This window comes from Chrysemys picta, unplaced genomic scaffold (genome assembly GCF_011386835.1).
Source record: "Chrysemys picta bellii isolate R12L10 unplaced genomic scaffold, ASM1138683v2 scaf72, whole genome shotgun sequence".
Classification (NCBI taxonomy): Eukaryota; Metazoa; Chordata; order Testudines; family Emydidae; genus Chrysemys; species Chrysemys picta.
The window spans coordinates 166723-193000 of record NW_027052779.1 but is presented as its reverse complement, the minus strand read 5'-3'; the positions used below and the strand labels follow the sequence as shown (position 1 = coordinate 193000).

At 45.8% G+C, this 26278-nt stretch overlaps 1 protein-coding gene across 2 annotated transcripts in view; it reads right to left on the bottom strand.

Moving 5' to 3' along the window:
- Window positions 1–5870: 5870 nt before the first annotated feature.
- The window catches only part of LOC135977905 (guanylate-binding protein 1-like), a 130556-nt gene continuing 110148 nt past the window's right edge, over window positions 5871–26278 (bottom strand). For both annotated transcript variants that reach the window (XM_065579056.1, XM_065579057.1), the window contains one exon: window positions 5871–6170. In XM_065579056.1, the coding sequence (XP_065435128.1) occupies window positions 5911–6170 (260 nt within the window). In that variant the 3' untranslated portion in view covers window positions 5871–5910. The remainder of the gene's footprint in view (window positions 6171–26278) is intronic.

Sequence of the window (26278 nt, the reverse complement as noted above, 5' to 3'; positions counted from 1 at the left end):
TGAGACTGGTCCCTGTCCTCAGGAGATCACAGCCTAACCAAAGAGATACACTATAAACAATGAGATGATGAGGTCTGAGGGTGGAAGAAGATGGGGGCATAGCTGAGCAGTGAGGGAAGGGAGCGTGAATGAAATGGGTTTGATGGAGGAGAGGGAGGGCCCTTGGCATAAAGAATATATGAAGCAATTCCAGGCATAGGAGGCACCATGTAAAAGGCCTGAAGCTGAGAGTGGCTGAAATAGAGAGAACCGGACAGTGTTGGGCCCAGGAAGAGATGAAGGTAGAGAGATAAATGTAGGGGAGGTGCTGCAAAAAGCATTAAAGCTGCAGCCAAGGAGCCTGAATATAATGCAGAAAGAGACAGTAAACCAGAGAAGAGAGGGGAAGGGCAGTGACATGGTCAGGGAGGCAGGAGAGGAAGCAGATCTTAGAAGCAGCATTTTGGGCGGCCTGCAGAGGTGGGGGAGAAGGTACACAGGACCAGGTGAACTGTGAGGGACACATTTTATCAGTGGAGACAGAGGGTGGGGTAGATTTTAGAGAGAATATAGAGACTCATGGCCTGGTGAGAACCTGCATGTGTGGATGTTGCTGAAAGACAGGAGGTGGCAGTGGTAGAATGGGTTGTGCGATTTAAAAAAATCATGTGGGACTGGAAGGAACTCTGAGAGGTCATCAAGTCCAGCCCCCCGTGGTAAGGCAAGGACAAATAAACCTAGACCATCCCTGACAGGTGTTTGTCCAACCTGTTCTTAAAAACCTCATAAGAACATAAGAACAGCCAGACTGGGTCAGACCAAAGGTCCATCTAGCCCAGTATCCTGTCCTCCGACAGTGGCCAATGCCAGGTGCCCCAGAGGGAATGAACAGAACAGGGAATCAGCAAGTGATCCATCCCCTGCAGTGATGGAGATTCCACAACGTCCCTTGAAAGCCTGTTCCAGAGCTTAACTATTCTTATAGTTAGCAAAGTTTTCCTAATATCTAACCTAAATCGACCTTGCTGCAGATTAAGCTAATTACTTCTTGTCCTATCTTCAGTGCACATGGAGAACTACTGATCACCATCCTCTTTATAACAGGCCTTAACATATTTGATGAAGACGGAGGAGGGACCTGATAATAATCTTTTCTGAAGACTAAACATGCCCAGTTTTATTAACTTTTCCTAATAGGCCAGATTTTCTAAACTTTTTATCATTTTTTGCTGTCCTCTGGACTGTCTCTAATTTGTCTCCTTCCAAGTCATTGAGGGCTCTGTCCTGTGAGGTGCTGAGCACTCTGACCCAGATGCAACAAAACACTTAAGCACATGATTAATTTTAACCACATGAGTGAACCCATCTGTTATGTACACTTGCGGTAGGACCATACTTTCCAGGACAGATGCATCTGACGAAGTGGGCATTCACCCACGAAAGCTTATGATGCAATACGTCTGTTAGTCTATAAGGTGCCACAGGACTCTTTGTCATGTATATGATTGTTAGTTACTGTACAACACTAGCTGATTTTACTATTACCTCCCCATTTTCCACCTTCTGCATGACACCCATTCTGTTTGCCCATCTCCTTACTGTAAGTTGACATAAAAATGTGAGCTCTGTAGTGCAGGGACTGTGTATCTGTGAAGCGCCAGGCACAACAGGACCCTGATCTCAGCTAGGGCAGGGACTGTCTCTCATTGTCAGTTTATCCAAAGCCTGGCTAAACTCACTGTTGCACTCTTATAAATTCCCTCCATGATGCCGATTGTTCTGACAACCCCCCATCACTGCTCTGACCCTGCTCCACTCCTCCAATATTCCCTCCACTCTGCCCAATGTTGTGTTCACCTGTGCACACACTCCTGCTCCAATTCCCTGCACACACACCAGCTGTACCCTCCTCTTTGCTGTTCCACTCCCTGGTGACCTTGGAGGGGCCAGGGGACTTGGGAAGGTGGTGGGGCTGGGAGGACCATCTGGGGACAGGGAGGGGTAGCAAAGTGGAGATGCAGAGTCCTTGCCCTGTGTTTCTGCCTGCTGTCTGGGAAAGGGCTCTATACACCCACACTGGGAGTTTCCATCACCTTACCCTCAGGCATTTAGTATTCTGGATAACACAGTGGGTGGGGAGGGTATGGGGCAGAATCCCACCTGAGGAGCAGGGCCCTCCAAATTTAAGCTTACACAGGGGGCAGAAAGATGGGGTCAGATCCCTGCCCCCCCCCCAAGAGTAAGTTAGGAGCCTAAATACCTTTGAGGATCTGGGCCTTCTTTCCTCAACTTAATTAATGCTTTTCTTCTTCACTATAGTTCTCAAGTGCCATCACAGTCTGCATGTGGATTTTAGGGCACTTCCAAATATCGCTCTTAAACCAGAAATGTTGGTCTCAGGGATGGACAACTCATCCAAAGGAGCCTCTGCAGGCTGCAGACAGAGAACAGGGGACATGGCCAATAAACAGTCTCTATGACCTGCCAGTGGTAGGGCTCAAGCTTACAGTGCCTCAGGTTCTCAGCATGTTATCCTGCATCAGTTATGTATTGCAACAACTGTCTGCTTGCAAACCCTCTTGCTTCAACAGCGCTGTTTGCTTCTATTGCTGCACATGCCCATTCACTTTTTTAGGCGAATCAGCTTGGCATGCACCATCTCAAGTTACTCACTTTACCCTTGGTATAACCCACCCAAAGAGGCAGTGAGTGCCCTGCACCAGCTGAGATAAATGTTCAGTGATGAGATTGGTTTGGGGAGGATCAAAGTCATAGTCTGAGCCCCAGATGTGGGCCAAGAGAGTTAGAAGGATGAGATGATTTTGGAAAATGCTGTTTTTATGGGGGCCTTATTTTGGGGAAATTCTTGCTCAAATGACCTGAAATTTGGACCACTAACAGTACCTCCCACTCCCAGAGCAAATTTCAAGACAATCCAGGTGGATTTTAGAGCACTTAGAGTACTCCATCTTTAAACAGAAACGTTCATTGAACCCTAACTGTTGTAGAGCGGGCACTCTGCTATAATGTAGCTATGCTGAGTCACTGGTTGCAGATCTGGCTTATTGAATCCAGTGGAGCTATGTTAATTTACACCAGCTGGCGCTACACTGATTTACATCACCTGGGGATCTGGCCCACTGACTCCAGTAGAGCTACATTGATTTACCTCAGCTGCAGATCTAGGCTTGAAAGCTTCATATCACCAGAAGAGTTTGTCTGCTTTGAACAATCCTGCCACACCAAGCAATGACTCTGGGGGTGGTGGAGAATTATCAGCTGAACATGAGCTCCCAGTGTGACACTGTGGCCAAAAAACGAATGCGATCCTGGGATGCATAAACAGGGGAATCTCGAGTATGAGTAGAGAGGTTGTTTTACTTCTGTATTTTGCACTGATGCAACTAATGCTGGAATCCTGTGTCCAGTTCTGGTCCACCCCAATTCAAGAACAATGTTGATAAACGAGTTCAGAAAAGAGCCACAAGAATGATGAAAGGACTGGAAAACCTGCCTTCTACTGACAGACTCAAGGAGTTCAATCTGTTTAGCTTAACAAAGAAAGGGTTAAGGGGTTACTTGATTACTGTCTTGTTTAATAATGGGCTCTTCAATCTAGCAGAGAAATGTCTAACATGACCCAACGGCTGGAAGTTGAAGCTTGACAAATTCAGATTGGAAATAAGGCATAAATTTTTAACAGTGAGAGTAATTAACCACTGGAAAAAATTACCAAAGGTGGTGGTGGATTCTCCATCACTGACAATTTTTAAACCAAGGGTGGATTTTTTCTAAAAGATCTGCTTTTTGGGGAAGTTCTCTGTCCTCTGCTATAGGGTAGGTCAGACTAAATGATCACAATGTTCACTTCTGGCCTTAGAATCTATGAATCTATATCCTTGAAGCAAGAAACCTTCTGTAATAGAGAAATTTGAGCACGGGCCTCAGTCACGACATAAGGAACTAAATGTGAAACTCATCTCTTTTGACTTGGGTTTCCTTTTAAACTGTTTTCACATGTACATTTTAAACACTTTTATAAATTAATAAAGCTGTTTTTCCTACATGCTGTGAAGAAAAAGACAGATTGTCATTGTTCATTCTATTTCTACTTACTCTCAATGTTGGTCTACATGGGGAAATTTACCAGCAGTACTATACTGTTGTAAGAGTGCCCACATGGGGAGTTGTATTGCTATAACTAGAGTGTTATAGTTGTACCTGTGTATAGTTCTTCCAGTAAATTTCCCCATGGAGATAAGTCCTCAGACACTCTGGTGATGGGGTCCATTTAGGGAGACACAGCATGTATCTTTCTAGCTAACTAATGTCCTATCTACATATACCTGTAGGGACATGCATAAATTTCCATGCTGTATTTCCAGCATCATCCTTAATTTCTTACCTATGGCGACTAGTCCTAAGAAATTTACCTATCACTTAATTAACCCTGGAAATATCAGCAGAAAGCTCATTTGAACAAGTCTAGCCTACACTAAGCTCTTAAAGAGATGCTGATGACATAGTAAAATTGTACACTGGAAAGCCAGAGATATGTAATTTCATTTTGTTTCAGCAAAGCACTCTGGCCTCAGGGGACAACCTGAACAGCCATAGAGCAGTCCGGAACAATTTTCAAGCTAATTACAAACAAGTATGTAATTAATGGGAAATCTAAGTAACGGGGATCCTAAAAATAGCACATCCTTGCCTTCCCTCAACAGTCCTGTCTTGTGTGAGTCAGAGGAATTCCTACTTGGACATTATGGCCTTTGTGCACCGTTGTCTGGTCCCTCGTACAGCTATTTACACCAGTGCAAACTGGGAATGGAAAATTGCTGCCATTTCACACTCACTTGCACTGGTGTAGATGAGTGCACAAGGCTCAGGGTGATGGTGTATTGGGCCTTGTGAGAGAAGAGAGGGTAGGAGAAGAGAAGGTGACTTTGGACCCTCGTTGTGGCAAGGCTATTTCTGAGCACATACAGCTCACTCCCCAGTGTCAGATTCATCCCCCTGCTCTGCCCTGAGCCTGGCACCTGACACCAGAAAAAGCAGTGGTTTGGCCAGGCTTCCCAGCAGAGATGGCCAAAGAGCAGGACAGGCAGGAAGGAAGGGGTAGCGGGGATGGGGTTGGCAAAGAGTGCAGCCCTAAGATCCCCCAGTGCCTGAGTGCTAGGATGGTTAGGGAGGCAGAGCTCAGAGGGACATGGAGAAGGCCCATTGGATGTGACATAAAGGATAAGGTAACTGGGAGGTGTGCTGAAGGTACCAGGGCACATCCGAAGGGGTGAGAGGCTTGGGGTAGGTGAGATGAGGGTTGGGAAGGGAACAAAACCCATTGGAGCACTGGGGAGGAGACGGGAGGACTGCGACGGCATAGGGAAGAGACCAGGACACATTGGAGAATTTTTAAGTCCCTGGCTGATGCAGTATGGCTTATGGGGAAGGGGAAAGTGCCCTACAGAGTGACAGCCCTATAGAAATTCAGGGACTGGATTATTTTATATGCTGATATCTCAAAATCTGTAACACTTTGGGGGCAGATAAGGGTTTCTATCTGTTCAGAAAAACTAAGGAAAGTAAGTCCACCAGTAACACAGGACTGAGCGCTGCTCACTAATAGGCTCCACTGACCAAGCTTTCTGTTTTCTGACAAGTCTGGGAGTCTCCTTCTGCAAGATCTGCCCAGGTAGTCAGGCTGGAGGCAGGAATGATGAGGTGAAATTCTCCACCTTCAGGGCAGCAGGAATGCGGTGCAGATAGGGCCAGGGTACATGAGATATAAAATTCCCCGTTTCCTTAGGACACTAGAAGTTACATTTTATTCGCAAGCGAATCTGTGGAGGCTGATGACATGTTCTTCCTATTCTTATTCTTGCGCAGTGGGGACAACATGGCTGCACAGACAATTACATTGATTTGTTATTCTCATGCCCATGACGTACTTCGCCCATTGATGTGGTGCCCTCCTTTCAGCATCTTCACCTTCGACTCCCGGAGAACGTACTGGCAGAATCTGTTGCTTTGCTCCAGGAACTCGGACTGTAGGGCGCTGTCAGAGAGCGACTCCAGCTGCTTCATGTCCCTTTCGCTGGCCGGCCTGATAAACACGAAGCACTTGCGTGTGGGGAAGTAATCACGGATGCACTGACGCGGAAGGTTGTACTCCATCACCTCCCTGCTCCGGCCTGCACCAAGGGGGAAACAGAGTACACAGCAATGCAGAGGAGAGAGAAAAAACAAACTAGTGAATTCAAACAGTCTGGAATAGGACGGTTTTGTCTCCAGCAGCTTGTCTCCCAGTAGAGCATCCATTCACCTGTCCTAGCTGCTGCTGGCTTAACAGCACACAAAGGCAGATCTATGCAAATTCTGCTGTTTGCTCACAAACCCAGATCTTTCAGTTTCTATCTTCCCAAATGAACATTTTCAAAGCAGGAATGACATTTAAGAACAAGAGTAAGATAGTGTGACAGGGTAGCCTGCCCTTAAGGGCAGTAGTGCCTAGTGGTCAGCCCACCCCACCACCTGGCAAGGCCCTGGATTTTGGGGATTTTGAAAGGCCCAATAACGATACACAAGGACCTGAGGCGGGATAGGGATAGCAAGGAAGCAGGTCCGGCTCTACTGTTTTTGCCGCCCCAAGCAGCGTGCCGAATTGCCGCCCCGGATCGTGGGGGCAGTCCGTATGCCGTTAGGGTGGCACACACATTTTGGCGGCGGCGGCAATTCAGCGGCAGCTTCAGCCGGAAGACAGAAGCTGCCGCCGAATTGCCGCCCCTGACAGGTGAACATAGAAGCTGCCGCTGAATTGCTGCCGCTGCAGAAACGCGCGTGCTGCCCTAACGACGCCCGAACTGCCCCTGCCGTCCGCGGCTGCAATTCGGCGCGCTGCTTGGGGGCAAAAACACACGGACTGCCGCCCCTTGCAGATTGCCGCCCCAAGCACCTGCTTGGAAGGCTGGTGCCTGGAGCCAGCCCTGCAAGGAAATGGTCCCAGGAATAAGTAGTGGTTGGGAGAAAGCGGGGATTGGGGGGAAGACTGGGAGAAAGGGGCCAACATAAAGGCTGCCTCCTCCCTCACCAAGACTCAAGTGGCCAAGATAGGGGAAAATATGCCATTTTGGGCTCACATTTATGAAGCTTGGTTGTTTTTTTAACCCATTTGTGACCTGAAGGATTTTCTTCTTAACTCACAGGCTGCTGGTGCTTTTCTCTGGGGTGTTTTTTTCCTTTGATCATACTCCACCCACTGCTTAGCATGACTGTGATGAACTAGTCCCCACTACTGGTCTCTAACCCCATGAGGAATTATTGGTTAAAATGAAAAACATGGGGATCGATATGAAAATCCAGAGGTGGATAAGGAATTGGTTAATGGGGAGAATGCAGCGGGTCGTATTAAAGGGTGAATTGTCGGGTTGGAGGGAGGTTACTAGTGGAGTGCCTCAAGGTTCGGTTTTGGGACCCATTTTATTTAATCTATTTATAACTGACCTCGGGACCAATTGCAAGAGTGGGCTGATAAAGTTTGCGGATGATACGAAGGTGGGAGGAGTTGCAAACTCGGAGGAGGATAGGGATATTCTGCAGGGAGACTTGAATGAGCTTGTGAATTGGAGTATCAGAAATAGGATGAAATTTAATAGTGAAAAGTGTAAGGTGATGCACTTGGGGATGAATAATAACAATTTTAGTTACAAGATGGGGACGCATTGGTTAGAAGTAACAGAAGAGGAGAAGGACCTAGGGGTCCTTGTGGACCGCAGGATGACTATGAGTCGACAATGTGACGTGGCGGTGAAAAAAGCCAATGCGGTCTTGGGATGTATTAGGCGAGGTATATCTAGTAGGGATAGGGAGGTCCTGCTTCCGTTGTATAAGGCACTGGTGAGACCTCATTTGGAGTACTGTGTGCAGTTCTGGTCTCCCATGTTTAAAAAAGATGAACTCAAACTGGAACGGGTGCAGAGAAGGGCGACTAAGATGATCAGAGGAATGGAAAACCTGTCGTATGAAAAGAGATTAGAGGAGCTTGGGTTGTTTAGTCTGACAAAGCGAAGGCTGAGGGGGGATATGATTGCTATCTTCAAATATATTAGAGGGGTTAATACAAGGGAGGGAGAGGAATTATTCCAGCTTAGTACTAATGTGGACACGAGAACGAATGGATATAAACTGGCCGGGGGGAAGTTCAGGCTTGAAATTAGACCAAGGTTTCTGACCGTCAGAGGGGTGAAATATTGGAACGGCCTTCCGAGAGAAACGGTGGGGGCGACGGACCTGTCTGGTTTTAAGATTAAGTTGGATAAGTTTATGGAGGGAATGGTTTAATGGTAAAACATAGTAGCCAAGGAAAACCAAGCAATGGTACATGAATAGCATAATGGCCAACAAGGGTCAGGCTAGAGACTCTTGCCTATATGCTCGGGGTCTTACTGATCGCCATATTTGGGGTCGGGAAGGAATTTTCCTCCAGGGTAGATTGGCTGAGCCTCTGGAGGTTTTTCGCCTTCCTCCGCAGCATGGGGCAGGGATCACTAGCAGGAGGGTCTCAGCCGATTGAAGTCACTAAAACACAGGATTGGGGACTTCAACGGCAGAGTCCAGGGAAGGGTCTTGCGGCCTGCAGCATGCAGGGGGTCAGACCAGATGATCATAATGGTCCCTTCTGACCTTAAAGTCTATGAGTCTATGAACTATGCCCCCAAGCTGCTTCCTAACTCTACCCCCTTATATGCATGCCGCTGGCTCGTATTCAATTTGTGATCCTCTATAGCCCCCAGACACTTTTCAGCTGCCTAGGTAGTTATTCCACATATTGTAATATATGGAGATATACCTATCTCATAGAACTGGAAGGGACCCTGAAAGGTCATTGAGTCCAGCCCCCTGCCTTCACTAGCAGGACCAAGTACTGATTTTGCCACAGATCCCTAAATGGCCCCCTCAAGGATTGAACTCACAACCCTGGGTTTAGCAGGCCCATGCTCAAACCACTGAGCTATCCCTCCCTCCTTTTATTTGTATTTGTGCATTTGATTTTTCCTTCCCAAGTGCAGTACTTTGCTCTTGTCTTTATTTAATTTCATCTTATTGATTTCAGACCAATTCTCCTATTTATCGTAGATTCATAAATTCCAAGGCCCAAAAGGACCATTGTGATTATCTTGTTTGACCTCCTGCATAATACAGGCCAGAGAACTGACCTAAAACAATTCCTAGAGCAGATCTTTTAGACAAACTTTCAATCTTGATTTAAAAATTGTCAGTGATGGAGAATCCACCATGATCCTTGGTAAATTGTTCCAGTGGTTCATTACTCTCACTGTTAAAAATTTACACTTCATTTCCGGTATCAATTTGTCAAGCTTCAAATTCCAGCCACTGGATTGTGTTAGACCTTTCTCTGCTAGATTGAAAAGCTCATTATGAAATCAGACTGTGATCAAGCCACCTATTAACCTTCTCTTTGTTAAGCTAAATAGACTGAGCTCCATGAGTCTATCACTGTAAGGCCGGTTTTCTAACCTTTAATTATCCTCATGGCTCTTCTCTGACCCCTGTCCAATTTATCAACATCTTTCTTGAGTTGGTGGCACCAGAACCCGACACAGGATTGCAGCAGTGGTCACACCAGTGCCAAATCCAGAAGTAAAACAACCTCTGTACTCCTAATCGGGATTCCCCTGTTTAGGTATCCCAAGGATCACATCATCTGTTTTGGCCACAGCATCACACTGGGAGCTCATGTTCAGCTGATTACCCACCATGACCCCCAAGTCCTGTTCAGAGTCACTGCTTCCCAGGAGAGAGTCTCCCATCATTTAAGTATGGCCTATATTCTTTGTTCCTAGATGTATACATTTACCTGTATTTAAACATATATTGTTTGTTAACATCCAGTTGACAATGTGATCCAGATTGGTCTGCATCAGAGACTTGTCCCCTTCATTATTTACCACTTCCCCAATTTGAGGCCTATAATTACGTGGGTCATCCCATCTAACCTCTGCTTCCACACCTTTTTCAAGAGGCTAGGAATTTTCAGCTTGGAAAAGAGGAGACTAAGGGGGGATATGATAGAGGTATATAAATTCATGAGTGATGTGAAGAAAGTGAATAAGGAAAAGTTATTTACTTGTTCCCATAATATAAGAACTAGGGGCCACCAAATGAAATTAATGGGCAGCAGGTTTCAAACAAATAAAAGGAAGTTTTTCTTCACACAGTGCACAGTCAACTTGTGGAACTCCTTGCCTGAGGAGGTTGTGAAGGCTAGGACTATAACAGGGTTTAAAAGAGAACTGGATAAATTCATGGAGGTTAAGTCCATTAATGACTATTAGCCAGGATGGGTAAGGAATGGTGTCCCTAGCCTCTGTTTGTCAGAGGGTGGAGATGGATGGCAGGAGAGAGATCACTTGATCTTAGGCTGACTCCCTCTGGGGCACCTGGCATTGGTCATTGTCAGTAGACAGGATACTGGGCTGGATGGACCTTTGGTCTGACCCAGTATGGCCATTCTTATGTTCTTATGTAAATATTGGAACAATATTAGTGTGAGATTAGATGAGACTCAGTAAACATGCAGTCTGTTTGTTGCATTGAAATAATTTTCTTTGATGCTTTTTTCCAACTATTAAATAAAGTATTTTATTTTAAGGAGGCTGTTGGTCACTGTCACTGCTGAGGGACTCACGAAGGGAAGAAACACAGGTGCCAAAACCCAATTGGCCCTGCAGGGTTGTGATATTCCCCAGGGAACAATCTGGACTGGTGACCTGCTGTGTCCCCTCAGCTTGATAGCCTGGAGTGCCTTTTACACTCCTTTGCTGTGTAAGCCACCACTTCTGGTCCTGCTCACACACAGCCCCTAACATGTAAAGTCACTCCCAGCTGAATTATAGGAATGCTTCTTGCAAGCCACTCCTTAATTACCCTACAGAATAACACCAGCCAATTCCCAGTCCGAGCCTTGTCCTTCAGAAATATGCATCTTGTATTGCTCAGTACCCTCCTGGACAATACAAGCTCATAGGAAGTCCATCATCTCATCAAAGGAAAACAATATGCACAGACTCATTATCCCAAGTGAAGGTTTCCAAACATTTCAATCCAAACACACATTGGTTTAGATAGAACAATAAAATAAGTGTATTAACTACAGAAAGCTAGATTAAGTGATTAGAAGTAGTAAGGCATAAAAGTAAGAATTGGCTACAAAGAAAATAAAAAGATAAAAACGCAAGCTAATACCTAACTTAACAAGCTAAATGAACTTAAAAGCAAAAAGTTTTTTCTTACCAAAAGCTTACAGCAGTCTGTACTGGCTGGAAAGCCTCCCAGCCAGAACCTCTTCCCCAGTTCAATTGTTTCTTTTTGTCTTTCAAGTTGTGATGTTATATGAGTAAAATATGACCATGTATATCATTGTTCCTACCGCTGTTATACAATTACAACAAATCTTGTGCAAAGTATGTTATGTAAAGTGTCAATGGAAAAGTTATGATCTGTTGACTATGATGATCCTGTTTGTATGTGTATATCATTTTTGTATCTGAAGTTATGTTATTTCAAACACCCACAAGGTAGTTCGTTTATATCCAGTCTGGCCAGCACATTGTGAATGGAGTATTCAAGTTGATGGCCCATTGAAGGACACTTAGCTCACACAATAGACCATAGAAGAGGCTTATTCCTGAGGACATTTTAGCAGAATATGGGTAATGGCTCCTGCTATGACTCACTGAAGCATGCAAGGACATGTGACTTGCTCATGTGACCCTGGACTCCATATTGTGCCTGTACTTTTCCACAAACTAAGACTGAGAACTTACCCTCCACATGGGAAAAAGTATAAAAGCCCCCAGAAGCATCTCCATTTTGCCTCTTTCCTGCTCTGATCTCGGGACTATGGACTTACACTAAAAGGAGAATTCTAACTAATAGAGTGAGGACCTTGCAATCTTTTGGATGTTATCAGAGACATTATAAGCCGACAGTTTATTTCATCACTGCTTCACTCCAGCACTGATACAAGAATTCTGCAATTTTTGTATGCATTTGATTTCCTTAACCTTTTTAATTCTCTCCTCTTTCTTTTCTCTTGTAAATAAATGTTTATATATTAAATGCTAAAGGATTGGCAACAGTGTGATTACTGGGTAAGTTCTTGGTTATATATATATTAAACTAGCTCTGTGGCTGATCTCTTGGGATTAGAGGAACCCTTTGTTGGATGTAATGGGTTTTCAGTCCCCACTCATCATAAAGTCTAGTGTTTGGGAGGTGAAATCAGGGATGGAATCCCTAAGGAGGCTGCATTTCTGACTTCTTGTTTGCCAGTGTGGTGAGACAGAAGTTTACTTTTGTTATTGTCTTGATATATTTTATGGAAGAATAACCACCAGTTTGGGGTGGGTCTGCCCCATTTCTCAGCAGTTTGTCCTGAATCTGGTATCCTCAGCTGTGACCCACTGAGGCACGGTGACACAAGTGTTGTAGCTGCTGTGAGTAGAGATGGGGAAAAGAGGTGATTTGGAGGCCTCTGTTTCTCATTCTTATATCATTTCCCCCTCTTTGAGGATTACCTCCAGCTGGGATTCAGGCACCAGGCAACCTGTTTACATGGAAACCTCTCCACTGTGTCTTTGCCAATATGTAACACTCTTGCTCACATCCTTCTTCCTGCCAAATAATGGCTGCTTAGCTAGGTGATAGCCCACTTGACTTTGTTGATATATGGCTTGGGTGTTGGTCTGCCTTTGAAAAAACTGGTTTGTACCTGCTTTTCTAAGCTTGGAGTATGTTACAGCAATGTGATAGAGTAGACTCTTATAACTACATACAATTTTGATACACATTTTATCAGGACAATAATGGTCATCAAATGACATGTCACAAGGCATACTTTGTACAGCATTTATCATAGTCCTGTAAAAAGGATGAACATAAGGGTATAGCCTGTCACAAGTGTAATCAGCAATTGGTGTAGATGGGGTGTTGTACACAGGTCTCTGTCTGAGAATGAAAGGATCACGAGACTCCACCCTGAGACAGGTAAGGCAAGAAGCCAAACACCCCAGGGTGCACACTCAGAGACCAGACATGGGATCAAGGCGCAGTCAGGCCTGTAACTGCGACAGAGAGTGACCAAGAATGTGAGGAGGCATGGATGTCTCAGTGGGAAGGAAAGGAGCATATGTGAAAGAGCAGGGCACAGGCATGTGGGAGGAGCAGGGGGGAAGTGAGGATGTGTGGGGCATGGTGAAGCATCCGTATCTCCACAAGTGATTCCCTTGTCACCCTTTCCCCTCCTGTGCTTTGGGCTAAACTTGCCCAGCAGGAATTTGGCTCTGATGAACCTGATCTAGCCCATCAAAGGGGACTTCCCTCTGTAGAAGCACAGAAGCCAGAATGTGGCCTATAACCTTTAAAGCATCAGTGCCAGGTGAGGCCAGGTTTTCTACCAATGAGAACTCTTGACACAAGTATGCAGTCCCCCTCACTCCACTGGCTCATTTCAACCAACAGAATTGAAACTTGGAAATCATCCAAAGAGGAAGGGAAGGAATGTGATTGGTTAAATTACATTTGGAGTCACAAGATCCCTTCAGCTATTGATCTGACCGTGTCTGTTAATACACAAAAACTTCACTGTGAAGCCATTAGCACTGCTTCACACAAACAAAACTCCTGACTCAAATTCACACACACAGAGTAATGAAAAAAACACAAAATAGTGTGTCACCTCTGGTCCCAAGCACACACTTCCTCATTGCCACAATACCTGCACATCACAGACCAGGCACTGCAACCTTAACTCTGCCCCCTTCTGCACACAGCCCTTTGCCAGATAACCAAACACTGCACCAGACAGTCCCAGGTGCCAGCACTAGGGGACGGTAGAGTTGGGAGGGGGTAGTCTGGTAAAGGGGTGTGAGCAGAAGGGTTGTTCAAAGGGGAAATGGAAGACTGGCTTCCTTGGGGAGCAGAGTTCAGAAAGTGGAGCAAGGTCAATCAAACTTCTATGTGCCTGGCCCCCATCCATCTGCCAGTCAGCTTGTGTGAACTCCACCCCATTAATCAGGTTTGTATGCACAGCATGTATACTTTCAGTAACCCCCAATCAAACATTTTATTTAAAAAGTGCACTATGTCTTGCACCAGATCTAGTCAGGAACCACTTCTCTACCCAGTTTAGTGTAGCTAGATCAGTGCTTCTCAAACTATTTACCATTGTGGGCCACATCCAATGCTAACTGTATGGCCCTGAGGATGTCACATGGGACTCAGCTCTGTGCTGATTGGGTGCAGGTTGAGAACCACTGGCCCAAAGTCACTTAAAAACAAGCCCCTAAGTAGCCCAATCTATTTATTGAAATAAAGGGTCTGGAAATGGCCAGCAGGGGATGGGCAGGCGGTTGCTGTCTGCTTCAGGCAGCCCAGGGCATGTTGAAGCCTCGAGCATGCTCATTTCCCCCCACCCCCTCCAGAGGTGACACGTAGCTATGGCTAGTGGCGGGGGGCACATGCCCCCACCATTTCTCTGGACGCCTCTGGAACAGATGCCCAGAAGCGAGGAGGCAGTGCGCCCCCCTGGGGGTGGCATTCTCCCTCCCCCATCCTGTCCCCCTTGCTCTCCCCACCCATTCCCCTTTCTTCTCCACACTGTCCCCTGCCCCAGTCCCCCATCCCCTTCTCTTCCCCGTGCCCTATCCCATCCCTCTTCCTTCCCCACTGCCTCTTCCCCACACCCTCTTGCTCTGCCCCCCCATGAGCACTCACCAGTTGTACAGAAATAGGACCCAGCACACATAGAAGACAAGGACCACAGGCACTAGGATGCAGGAGGCAGTGTCCTGGAGCTGCCAGCATCAGCCAGGGAGCAGGACAGCGAATTGCCTCCCTCCCCACCAGGCTGAACACAGCAAGCCCTGCTCAGTGCTCGGAGAAATCAGGGGTGGGGGTGCTGTGGGGGGCCAATGCCCCCCCCAACTACACCCACAACCGGCACAGGTGGATGATCCAGTGTCTCCCCCTGCCCATAATAACCTGATTTTTAGTGTCTGGTCAGCAATGCTGACCAGACTCCTGGCAGTGTGTTCCTGCTGCATGGGGAGACAGGAGAGAGGAAGCAGCATGCTGCTGGCTGACTGGACAGCGCTCCTCCCCCGCCACAGGGCACTGCAGGCTGAGACCCACTGAGCTAGATAATGTGTTTTAAAGAAATATTGATAAACAAAGCTGGGCTGCCAAGGAAATAGTTCAGCCAGAGCTCAAACTCAAAGACTTTCCGTTTAAAATTCATAATGAGAAACCAAACAAAAAGTACACTAACAACTCAAAGTATAAAAACTAACCCTGTGTGAAATCTCACACTGATTGTTAGCATTGTTATTTGTGTTACTGTAGCACCTAGAAACCCCAGTCATGGACCAGGACCCCATGGTGTCAGATCCTGCACAAACACAGAACGAAAAGATGGTCCCTGCTCCAGAGATTTTACAGTCTGAGTACAAGACAAGAGACAGGCAGATAGAAAGATGAGGGAGCACAAGGAAACAAGGGAACAATGTCATTCAGTATTATCAGCAGTGGTTTCTGCACACCAGCTGCCTAACCATTGTCAAGTTTGTTTGTAGGCCTGAGGAGAGTTTTGAAGGAGGCTAATGAGGTACCGTAACTCCTCACTTAAAGTCGTCCCAGTTAACATTGTTTCATTGCTGATCAATTAGGGAACATGCTCGTTTAAAGTTGTGCAATGCTCCCTTCTAACGTTGTTTGGCAGCCGCCTGCTTTGTTCACTGCTTGCAGGAAGAGCAGCCTGTTGCAGCTTGCTGGTGGGGGCTTGGAACCAGGGTGGACTGGCAGCCCCCCATCAGCTCCCCGCTCCCCTAAGTTCCCTGTGCTGCAGCCACCCAGCAGGCTAGCAATCGGCGGTTCAGCTGTCCCTCCCCCCACTGCCATGTGCTGCTCCTGCCCTCTGCCTTGGAGCTGCTCCCAGAGACTCCTGCTTGCTGTGCAGGGTGGAAGCGGGGGGACTAATGTCAGGGTGCCCCATCCTTCCTGCTCCTGCACCCCACTTACCCTTTCTCCATATAGAGCAGGGAGGGGACACAGACGGAGAGAGACAGAGAGAGCCTGGGGCAGCAGCTGCTGTCTCAACTTCCTGATCCACTTAAAAAGACAATGCATTTAAGAGTGGGTCAGCTTCCTGAACGGGGCAGTGTGCATCTCTCTCTCTCTCCCACAAACAAGCTGCGTGTCTGTCTCTGTCTGCTGTGCTGTCTCCCCTCCCTCGTGTTCGTGCTGCCTTGTGTGAGAGGCTACATTAACAACAATGTGTTAACCCTTGAGGGCTCAGCCAAGTGCTAGTTCATCATTTAGCAGCAAGATATTCCCTGGGAAATATCCCTCCCTCTTTCACCCTCTAACTTCACCACCTCAACCAAGCTTCACAATCATCATAGCTGTGAACAGTATTAAATTGTTTGTTTAAAACGTATACATTGTGTACATCTATAAAATATCTAGTTTTCTGTCTGGTGAAAAAAATTTCCCTGGAACCTAACCCCCCCTATTTACATTAATTCTTATGGGGAAATTGGATTCGCTTAACATCGTTTCGCTTAAAGTGCATTTTTCAAGAACATAACTACAGTGTTAAGCGAGGAGTTACTGTACCTGTGCATGTGTTTACAGGGAGTGCTTTCCAAGCAGGACGGGCAGCATAGGAGAAAGCACCAAGAGGCTGGTTTGAAAATGTAACAAGTGGCTGACAGAGGCTGGCATCACAGGCTGACTGGAGGCAGGAGTCAGCAGCTTGATGATAGATTGTGGACAGGCTGTGAAGGGCCTTGAAAGTGAAGACAAGCAGTTTATGTTTGATAGTGACAGAAGGGGGAGTCACTGGAGGGACTTAAAGAGAAAGGTCAGATGGTCAAAGTGACAAATTAGGAAAATGATCTTTGCAGCAGCATTCCGAATGGATCTGAGTGGGGCAATGTTACGCTTGTCAAGGCCAGAGAAAAGGATGTTGCAGTAATTGAGATGTGAGATGAAGAAAGCCTGGATGAGAGCCTGAGTTATGTGGATGGATAGGAAAGATTGAGAAGGGAACCTGGCTCTGGGGAAGGGAGATTCTCCTCACCCAGGGGTCCCTCATCAGCCAACAGCTCTGCAGAGCTAAGACCCATTCTGATAAGCCCAAGCAGTCTCCATGTTCCAGCAGAGACACCAACTCTAAGCCACGAGGAGCCTCCATAATAATCAGAACAGAAAAATCATTAGTGACTTAGCTCAAGAACAACCTAGTTCCTTCACTAACATCGTATGTGTAAGTGGGCTTGGATAATTAGATTTTTGTCAGTAAATGTCAATTTCACCATACACACAAACTGATTAATAATCAAAATTTACAAATAGGCAAACTAAGAAAAATGTGCTTGAGAACTCATTGATTAAAGGCTATTCACTTTGTATATTTAGACATATGATGTTGACAATTTGTGTTTTAATGGTTATAACACTTTAACTTTTTGAATCTCAACATCTATCATCATTAAATAAATATTGTCTGATCCCTCACTGTCTGACTCATGCATAATTTCCCACAGCTGTGAAAATTTAAACAGATTACATTAAAAATGTTTAAAACCCATAATTTTGCACAACTGTGAAAATTTAAATAGACCAAAATAAAAAAAAAATGCTTTGAAGAATCTTTGTTATTCCATTATTGAGAAAGATCATTTAGGAGAAAAAAAAAGTCTGAATGCGCTTCTTTAGTGTGAAGTCACAGCTGTGGTGATTATATGCATATTTGTTTTGTAGTTGTAGGGTATATGTGCAACTGTTAAAATATAAGCTACTTTGATATGCTCCCACCCCCGTGTTTCCCCAGATTAGTTTTTCACAATATGGTCACCTTAAGTTATACTGACAATTTCCGAGTGTAGACCCAGCCTTAGAGAGACAAGCTTTCAAGTTTACCCAGAGATCTCCATCAGGCTGGGAAAGGTACTCAGCATGTGTGTTTGGGTCTGGGGGCCAGAGATCTACTAACTGATAGATGTGGGGGGGTGGGAGTGTGAGCCTCTAGCCTCCTGACCATTGTTCCTTTACTCTAGGGCTCTAGAACTGCAGGTGAAGGAGTTGGGGGAATAGGTGATGTTCTCTTTGATCCTTCCAGTCAAGGGTAGGGGCCCAGGCAGAGACAGACCCACTGTGGAGGTGAATGCCTGGCTGCACAGATGGTGTCGCCAGGAGGTGTTTGGCTTCCTTCACCATGGGATCCTGTTCCAAGGAAGACTGCTGAGCAGAGATGGGGTCCCCCTTGTCATGGAAGGGGAAGAGTATCTTGGGATACAGACTGGCTAACCTTGTGAGGCGAAATTTAAACTAGATTTGATGGGGGCAGGAGTCAAAAGCCCACAAGTAAGTCAAAAACACAGAGACATGAGTGAAGGGTCAGAATCTGGGGCGGGAGGGTGGGAAATTGAGCATAGACAAAGGAGAGACAAGAGGGAATATAGAGGGGAAGTCTAACGAACGTCTTAGATGTCTGTATATTAATATATGAAGTATGGGGAATAAAAAGGAAGAACTAGAAATACTAGTAAATATTCACAAATATGACATAACTGCTGTGACGTTGTGCAGGCTATATGGTTTTATAAAAACATAATAAGAAGTGAATATAATGTAACTGGAATATGCTTCATGCAAAAGGTCTCTTGTAAGGTATCGTCACAAAGCTTATAATCTACTGAGTGTGATCATCCCATTTGTATAAATGTACCACTCTTGTATCTAAAACTAGAAATATGAAATATAACTCTGAGGGCCTATTGTAATTATGTAAAGTGTGGGCCATTAATGATGGTTTGGAATCTTGATGACTCCCATTAACAAGGACCATTGTCCGCAGATGGCTGTGTTTACCTGTTAGTCTTCCTGTATATGTGTGTGCTGGCAAGTGGGCAATGAAGTCTTGCAGTGACATGTGATCATGTCACCTGAACTGGAATCCATCTTTAACCTGGTGCTTTTCCAGTGGGGGGCGGTGGAAACCCAGAGGACAAAGGGTTCCCGCCTTATGCAAAAGATATATAAAGGGGTGGAAGAGAACAAAGGGAGAGAGGAGCCATCATGAAGAATCCCCTAGCTATCACCTGAGCTGCAACAAGAGCTGTACCAGGGGAAAGAATTGTGCCCAGGCCTGGAAGGTGTCCAGTCTGAGAAAAAGCTTACTGAAGCATCTGTGAGGGTGAGATTATCTGTATTTAGTTTGATTAGGCATAGATTTGCACATTTTATTTTATTTTGTTTGGTGACTTACTTTGTTCTCTCTGTTATTACTTGGAACTACTTAAATCCTACTGTCTGTTTTTAATAAAATCACTTTTTATTTAGTAATTCACTCAGAGTATGTATTAATACCTGGGGGAGCAAACAACTGTGCATATCTCTCTATCAGTGTTATAGAGGGCGAACAATTTATGAGTTTGCCCTGCATAAGCTTTATGCAGGGTAAAACGGATTTATTTGGGTTTAGACCCCATTGGGAGTTGGGCATCTGAGTGCTAAAGACAAGCACATGTCTGTGCGCTGTTTTCAGGTAAACCTGCAGCTTTGGGGCAAGTGATTCAGACCCTGGGTCTGTGTTGGAGCAGACGGGAGTGTCTGGCTCAGCAAGACAGGGTGCTGGAGTCCTGAGCTGGCAGGGAAAACAGGAGCAGGGGTAGTCTTGCACATCGGGTGGCAGCTCCCAAAGGGGTTTCTGTGATCCAACCCATCACAGTCTTTGTCCCTCTGGGTTTCCAGCCCCCCCCCACTGGAAAAGCACCAGGTTAAAGATGGATTCCAGTTCAGGTGACATGATCACATGTCACTGCAGGACTTCATTGCCCACTTGCCAGCGCACACATATATAGGAAGACTAACAGGTAAACACAGCCATCTGCGGACAATGGTCCTTGTTAATGGGAGTCATCAAGATTCCAAACCATCATTAATGGCCCACACTTTACATAATTACAATAGGCCCTCAGAGTTATATTTATATTTCTAGTTTTAGATACAAGACTGATACATACATACAACTAGGATGATCACACTCAGTAGATTATAAGTTTTGTAATGATACCTTACAAGAGAACTTTTGCATGAAGCATATTCCAGTTACATTATATTCACTTATCATATTTTTATAAAACTATTCCAGTTACATTATATTCACTTCTTATTATGTTTTTATAAAACCATATAGACTGCACAACATCACAACTGCCATCACAGAAACTTTGTGAGATAATTCACATGACTGGAATATTGGTATAGAAGGGTACAGCTTGTTCAGGAAGGATAGAGAGAGAAAAATGGGAGGAGTTGTCACTTCGCATATCAAAGATGTATACTCTTGCCCTGAGATTGAGACAGAAGTGAGAGGCAGACCGGTTGAAAGTCTCTGGGTAAGGATAAAAGGGGTAAAAAACAAGGGTGATGTCATAGACCACCTAACCAGGAAGAAGGGGTGGATGAGCCTTTTTTAAAAAACAACTAACAAAATCATCCAAAACACAGGAGTTGGTGGTGATGGGGACTTTAATTACCCAGACATCTGTTGGGAAAATAACACAGCAGGGCACAGATTAGCCAACAAGTTACTGGAGTGCACGGGGAGGGAACTTTTTATTACAGAAGGTGGAGAAAGCTACTAGGGGAGAGGCTGTTCTGGATTTGATTCTGATTCTGAGAAACAGGGAGGAAGTAGATAAGAATCTGAAGGTGGAAGGCAGTTTGGGTAAAAGTGATGGTGAAATGATAGAGTTCATGATTCTAAGGAATAGTTAGGAGGGAAGACAGGGGCACCATTTGGAGGTGGAGGGGTGGATGGGAGCCTCCCCTCCCCCCCCTCGTGTTTCGTACAAGAGATAGAACAAAAAGCAATGGTCTCAAGTTGCAGTGGGGGAGGTCTAGGTTGGATATTAGGAAACACTATTTCACTAGGAGGGTGGTGAAGCACTGGAATGGGTTCCTTAGGGAGGTGGTGGGATCTCCTTCCTTAGAGGTTTTTAAGGCCTGGCTTGACAAAGCCCTGGCTGGGACGATTTAGTTGGTGTTGGTCCTGCTTTGAGCAGGGGGTTGGACTAGATGACCTCCTGAGGTCCCTTCCAACCCTAATATTATATGATTCTATGTGCTCCCATGTGGAGCTCTTAACTACAGCATATCATTAGTGTGAAATGTAAGTTCTGCAGAGGAGAGGTGACCCTGGGGCAGGGAGTCAGTATTTTGTTTACAAATAGAGGCAGGGTGATTAAGATCAGACAGGGCTGGTGATTAAATTAATGATATGGAAGTTGAGTTTGTAAAACAGGAATCCCTGGGGGAGGGGGAGGCGGTGAAGGAGAGAGGAAGGGAAGTTTTAGAGAGGACTCAGGAGACTCAGAATAAATACAGTCAAGCCCTCTGAGTCAAGGTTACATTCAGAAAAGGGAGAGATTTGGGGGCATAGGTGAAAAGAAAGGGCCAAAACCAAGGGAAGGGATAGCAGTGGTATAGAGAAGTTCCCACTCTACCTGACATACTTATGCGGCCCCTCATAATATTAAACCTATTTCTCCTCACAGCTCCTCGGTGAGGTAGAGAAATGTTGTTATCCCCATTGTACAGATGAGGCACTGAGGCACAGAGAGCCTAAAGGCCAGGTTTTCAAAGGTATTTATGCACCTAGTAGGATTTTCAAAAGTGCCTAGAAGGTTAGGTGCTTTCTAAGCCCCACTAGACACCTAACATCTTTGGGTACAAAAAAAGTTTTGAAACCCTGTCATTAAGGCACTGGCCTGAGGTCATACAGGAAGTCCATGGGGGGAGAAGAACCCAGGTCTTTCAGGGTAGCTCCCTATCTAGCAGACCAGCCTCTCTCTGCTGCATGGTAAAAAAAAAAGTCTGATAGATGGGAGCATGAAAAGCAGCACAGAGGTCAGGAAGGATGAAGAAAGAAAGAGAGAATGAGAGTCAGATGAGAGGAGATCACTTAACCCCCAATGGGTGGCAGGTTCTGCCCCAGGCTGGGTTGTAGAGCAGTTGCTGCTGTGCAACATTACATTTTAACTGAAAACCACTTTTTGTCATTTTTCGTTCTGAGTTTGAGAAAAGAAAGGAATGAGAAAATGTCACGTAAGTATCAGATGTGTTCATGCCTCAAATTCTTGGGGTTTCAATTCAAGAACAAATTGCATCCACAGAGTCCATAAAGTTGACAATTATTGTCATGATTTGTATTATTCACTGGGCACCATCTGTGTGCTCAGCACTGTTCAAAATATGCCAGAAAATGTAGTCCCTGTACCAATGCATATAAGATGTGTAACTCTGGAGAAGATGGCTCAGATATTTAAGTATGAAGTGTATAGTTATTGACCACACATATTATCACATGTTCACTGTGATGTTAATATCCATGAATGGAGGTGCTGATGGCAACAGACGTTTTACTGGATTAGGGACTAGAATATTTGACCCTCCAACTTTCTTTCAAGAGGAAGAGCTGTCTAGAGCACTTGTGCCTGTTTATTTTCCTTTCCTGCCAGCAGAGGCCCTGATATACCTAAGAAGTCTCAATTTTTTCTCAACTTTAAAATCTGGAATTTTCTTGGTGTTTGGTTTTATATATTCTTCTATGAGAACTGCAACTCAATCATTTAGTGATGTGTTTAAGAGCCTTCTGGGAAGTAACTAGTCTTTAAATAGAAGTAAAAGCAGTATTGCTGACTAATTATTTTGTCATGAGTCTCATGATAACTACTCAAGTATCAGAGGGGTAGCCGTGTTAGTCTGGATCTGTAAAAAGCAACAGAGAGTCCTCTGGCACTTTTAAGACTAACAGATGTGTTGGAGCATAAGCATCAGCTCCGTCTGACGAAGTGGGTATTCACCCACAAAAGCTTATGCTCCAACACATCTGTTAGTCTTAAAGGTGCCACAGGACCCTCTGTTGCTTTTTACATGATAATTACTGTTTTCCTTAAAGACCCAGCTCCTGGAGTCAAGTGGATATGAGATGATTTCAGCCTTCATTCTTAAAGAAAGATGAAGTTTATAGCCCTAGTAGCTATGGAGAAAGCTTCAAAATGTGACCCCCAATGCTCCCCAAAGGTTCGAAAAGCAGGAGGCAAATAAAAAGAACATCACATCTATTATTTTTACATAATCTCATGATTTTTGGTGAGCCTGATTCATGATTTTTGAATATTTGGGATTGGCAATACTGTGCAAGTGACCTGAAAGTGTCAGTTTCACTCCTCTTTAAGGTCAATTTCTAGTCTATTATTTGTAGTGAGATAACACCTCAACAGCCCCAGAAAGGTGTAGTATAAACTCATCCTACTAGATTTTTCTACAATTGTTTCAATTGTTGTATTCAAGAGTTAGTAACAAAGTAAGAATATACATTAAAATGTTAAACCTAATCAGTGTCCCTTAATTGACTTGACACAAGATGTGAGAACATGTTAGTATTAGAGCTGAGTGGGTCTAATATTTATTTAATTCTCTTTTTATATATAGGAATTAGATACAGTGCTCCTATCAGCTAATTTCTAAGATACTTGGGAAAAAAACCCTAGAGTTTTCAGATGCCTAAGTAGCCTTTGGAATCACAGTTAAAGTTGCCACCGACCACAATCTGAAATGGCGCCCATGATAGACAGCAGAATAAAGACAATGGACTTTGAGAAGGCAGACTTTAGCACACTCACTGAATTGGTAGGTAAATCCTGTGGGAAGCAAGTCTAAGGACAAAACGAGATCAGGAAAGTGGGCAGTTTTTCAGAGAGACATTATTAAGGGTGTGACGGGTTCCCCCCCAGGGTGCCACCTGGAACTGGGGTACCACTGGGCTCCCCGACACACCAGCCTGGGCTCCTTTTACACTGTACTGCTGTGACCAGCCTTCTAAGCCCTCTCCCAGGCTTCAGCCTACACTTTCACCAGCACACATTCAGGTAGGGGCACACCCAGCTGCAATTGTATGCAGACACTGTGATCAGCATTGCGTGGAGAGGCTCCAGCTAAGGAACTTCCCAGCTACTCAGGAACACACACCCCTCTGGAGTGTAAACCCAACATTATACCATCTTTCGCTGCACAGGGAACTTAGGCCCCATTTACACTGGCAAGTGTCTGTGCAGTAAAGCAGCTTCCTGCGCTGTACTCCCGAGGTGCACACACTGCCAAGCCACTTAGTGCGCAGAAACTGTGTAGATGCAGTGCTCTAAAAAAACCCACCCCAATGAACTTTCTGTGCCGGGGCTACATCAGTTTAGACACTGTGGTGATTACAACACTGAGACTGGCCTCCGGGAGGTGTCCCACAATCCTTGTTCTCACCTCTCTGGCCATCGGTTTGAACTCTACTGCCCTGACCTCAGGTGACCAACCGTCAGCCCCACCCAGGGCCGTCCTTACCCATATGCAAAGTACGCAACTGTGTAGGGCACCAGCCCCTGCCCCACCTCTTCCCCATGCCCATGAACTCTGCCCCAGCCCCACCCCAGCCATGCCCCCACTCCACCCCTTCCCCAAGTCCCTGCTCTGCCCCAGCCCCGCCCTTGAGGAGTGCAGCAGCGCTGGGCCTGCACTCACCAGTAGCGGGAGGTGCAGTGGCCCAGCCGCAGCCGTTCTACCGGTGAGTGCTGGGGGCTGGTTCCCCCCAGTTCCCCAAGCCAACCCCCCCCACCCACAGAGGCATGCCCAAACCCCTGCGGGGGGCTGGGTAGAGCCCCAGAATAGCTTAGGATGGCCCTGGCCCCACCCCATACATTCATTTCCAAATTTTAAAGTCTCCTTCCTGTTTGCTCGGAGACGCGTGCAGTGCTCTCAGCACATCTTTCCAGGTGGCCCTGCCTGCTCCACGCCCCAGGCGATCCCCCGCTTGGAGAAATGCCAAGCTGCTGGACGTCATCAGCATTTGGGGAGAGGAGGCTGTGCAGTCACAGTTGCAATCCAGCCATTATGATACCTGTGGACAGATTTCTAGATGCATAATAGAAAAGGGCCATGACCGGCAGGGCTGGCCTTACCCTGAGGCAAACTGAGGCAGCCGTCTCAGGTGCCAGACTGTGGGGGGAGTGCTACTAGGACCCAGAGTGTAGAAAATTGTTTCTGCTGCTGGTGCATATGTATTCTCCCTGCTCTAGATGCACAGAGATGGTGGAGTGTTGTGCTGGAGGGAGGAGGACACAAGAGACATAGCAGGCAGGCAGGAGAAAAGGTGAGAGGGAATAACAGAAAGCAGCAGGAGCTGCAGGGAAAGAGAGGAGGAGGAGCCTCTTATGTACCTCTCCAGCACCCCCAGGAGCCTGGACTGATTAACACCAGCTTCTCAGGGAGCTTCCTGTTTCCTGCTGCTTCCCTGAACCCACTTGAAGAGAACAGTCAATTGAAGTAGTAGGAGCCAGTTAGGCCTTTATGACGCTGATATCTTCCCTCACTCAGACTCTGCTACCAGCCTGCTTATTTGTCCCCTTCAATTGAGTGTTGAGAGACACTATAGCTGGCACAGAACAGCAGTTATGAGAGAAAGAAGAAAACGCCCCTCTGGGGCAGCATTCAGAAAATGAAAGCAAGCAAAGGAAACTTTTCTATCTAAGCAGGAAGGAGCTTTCCTGAGAAACATAGTCACAAATGTTCAAGGTGAGCCTTCCAGCCGCAGTGAGGATGTGAGTGGTGAGGAGATGCCTGATCTTCCAGTTAGTCAGAGTGCAGGTGACCTGGCAGCTACTGCAGCATCCAGCTCAAATGGATGTAACCATGCACATTCCTGAAGAAAAGTGTAGATCAGAGAAGAGTGTGGTGGAGGCGCAAGAAACAGCTGCTGCTGAGTTGAGTTCCTTAAGTCTAGATGATCCAGGACTGTGGACCCACTTGAGCAGTAGCCTGAGGGACTTCCTTGTACTGCATGGGCCACAGCAAGTGAAAAACTTCATGTTCCCCAAAGACAATAAAAATAGAAGTTTCCATCCAACACATTACTGGTGTGAAATCCCCAATGGTGACAAAGTGGAGAGGCCATGGCTTATGTACTCAAAAACCCAGAATGCTGCATACTGTTTTTGTTGCAAAACCTTTCCAGTCTAATGTTCCAGCCACATTGGGTTCTACAGGAACAAAGGACTGGAAAAATCTGGCTAAAAACCTGGCATGCCATGAGAAGGCAGCAAATCACCAGAGAGCATTCCATAGGTGGAAAGAGCTTGAGATGAGAATAAGGTTAAAGACCACCATA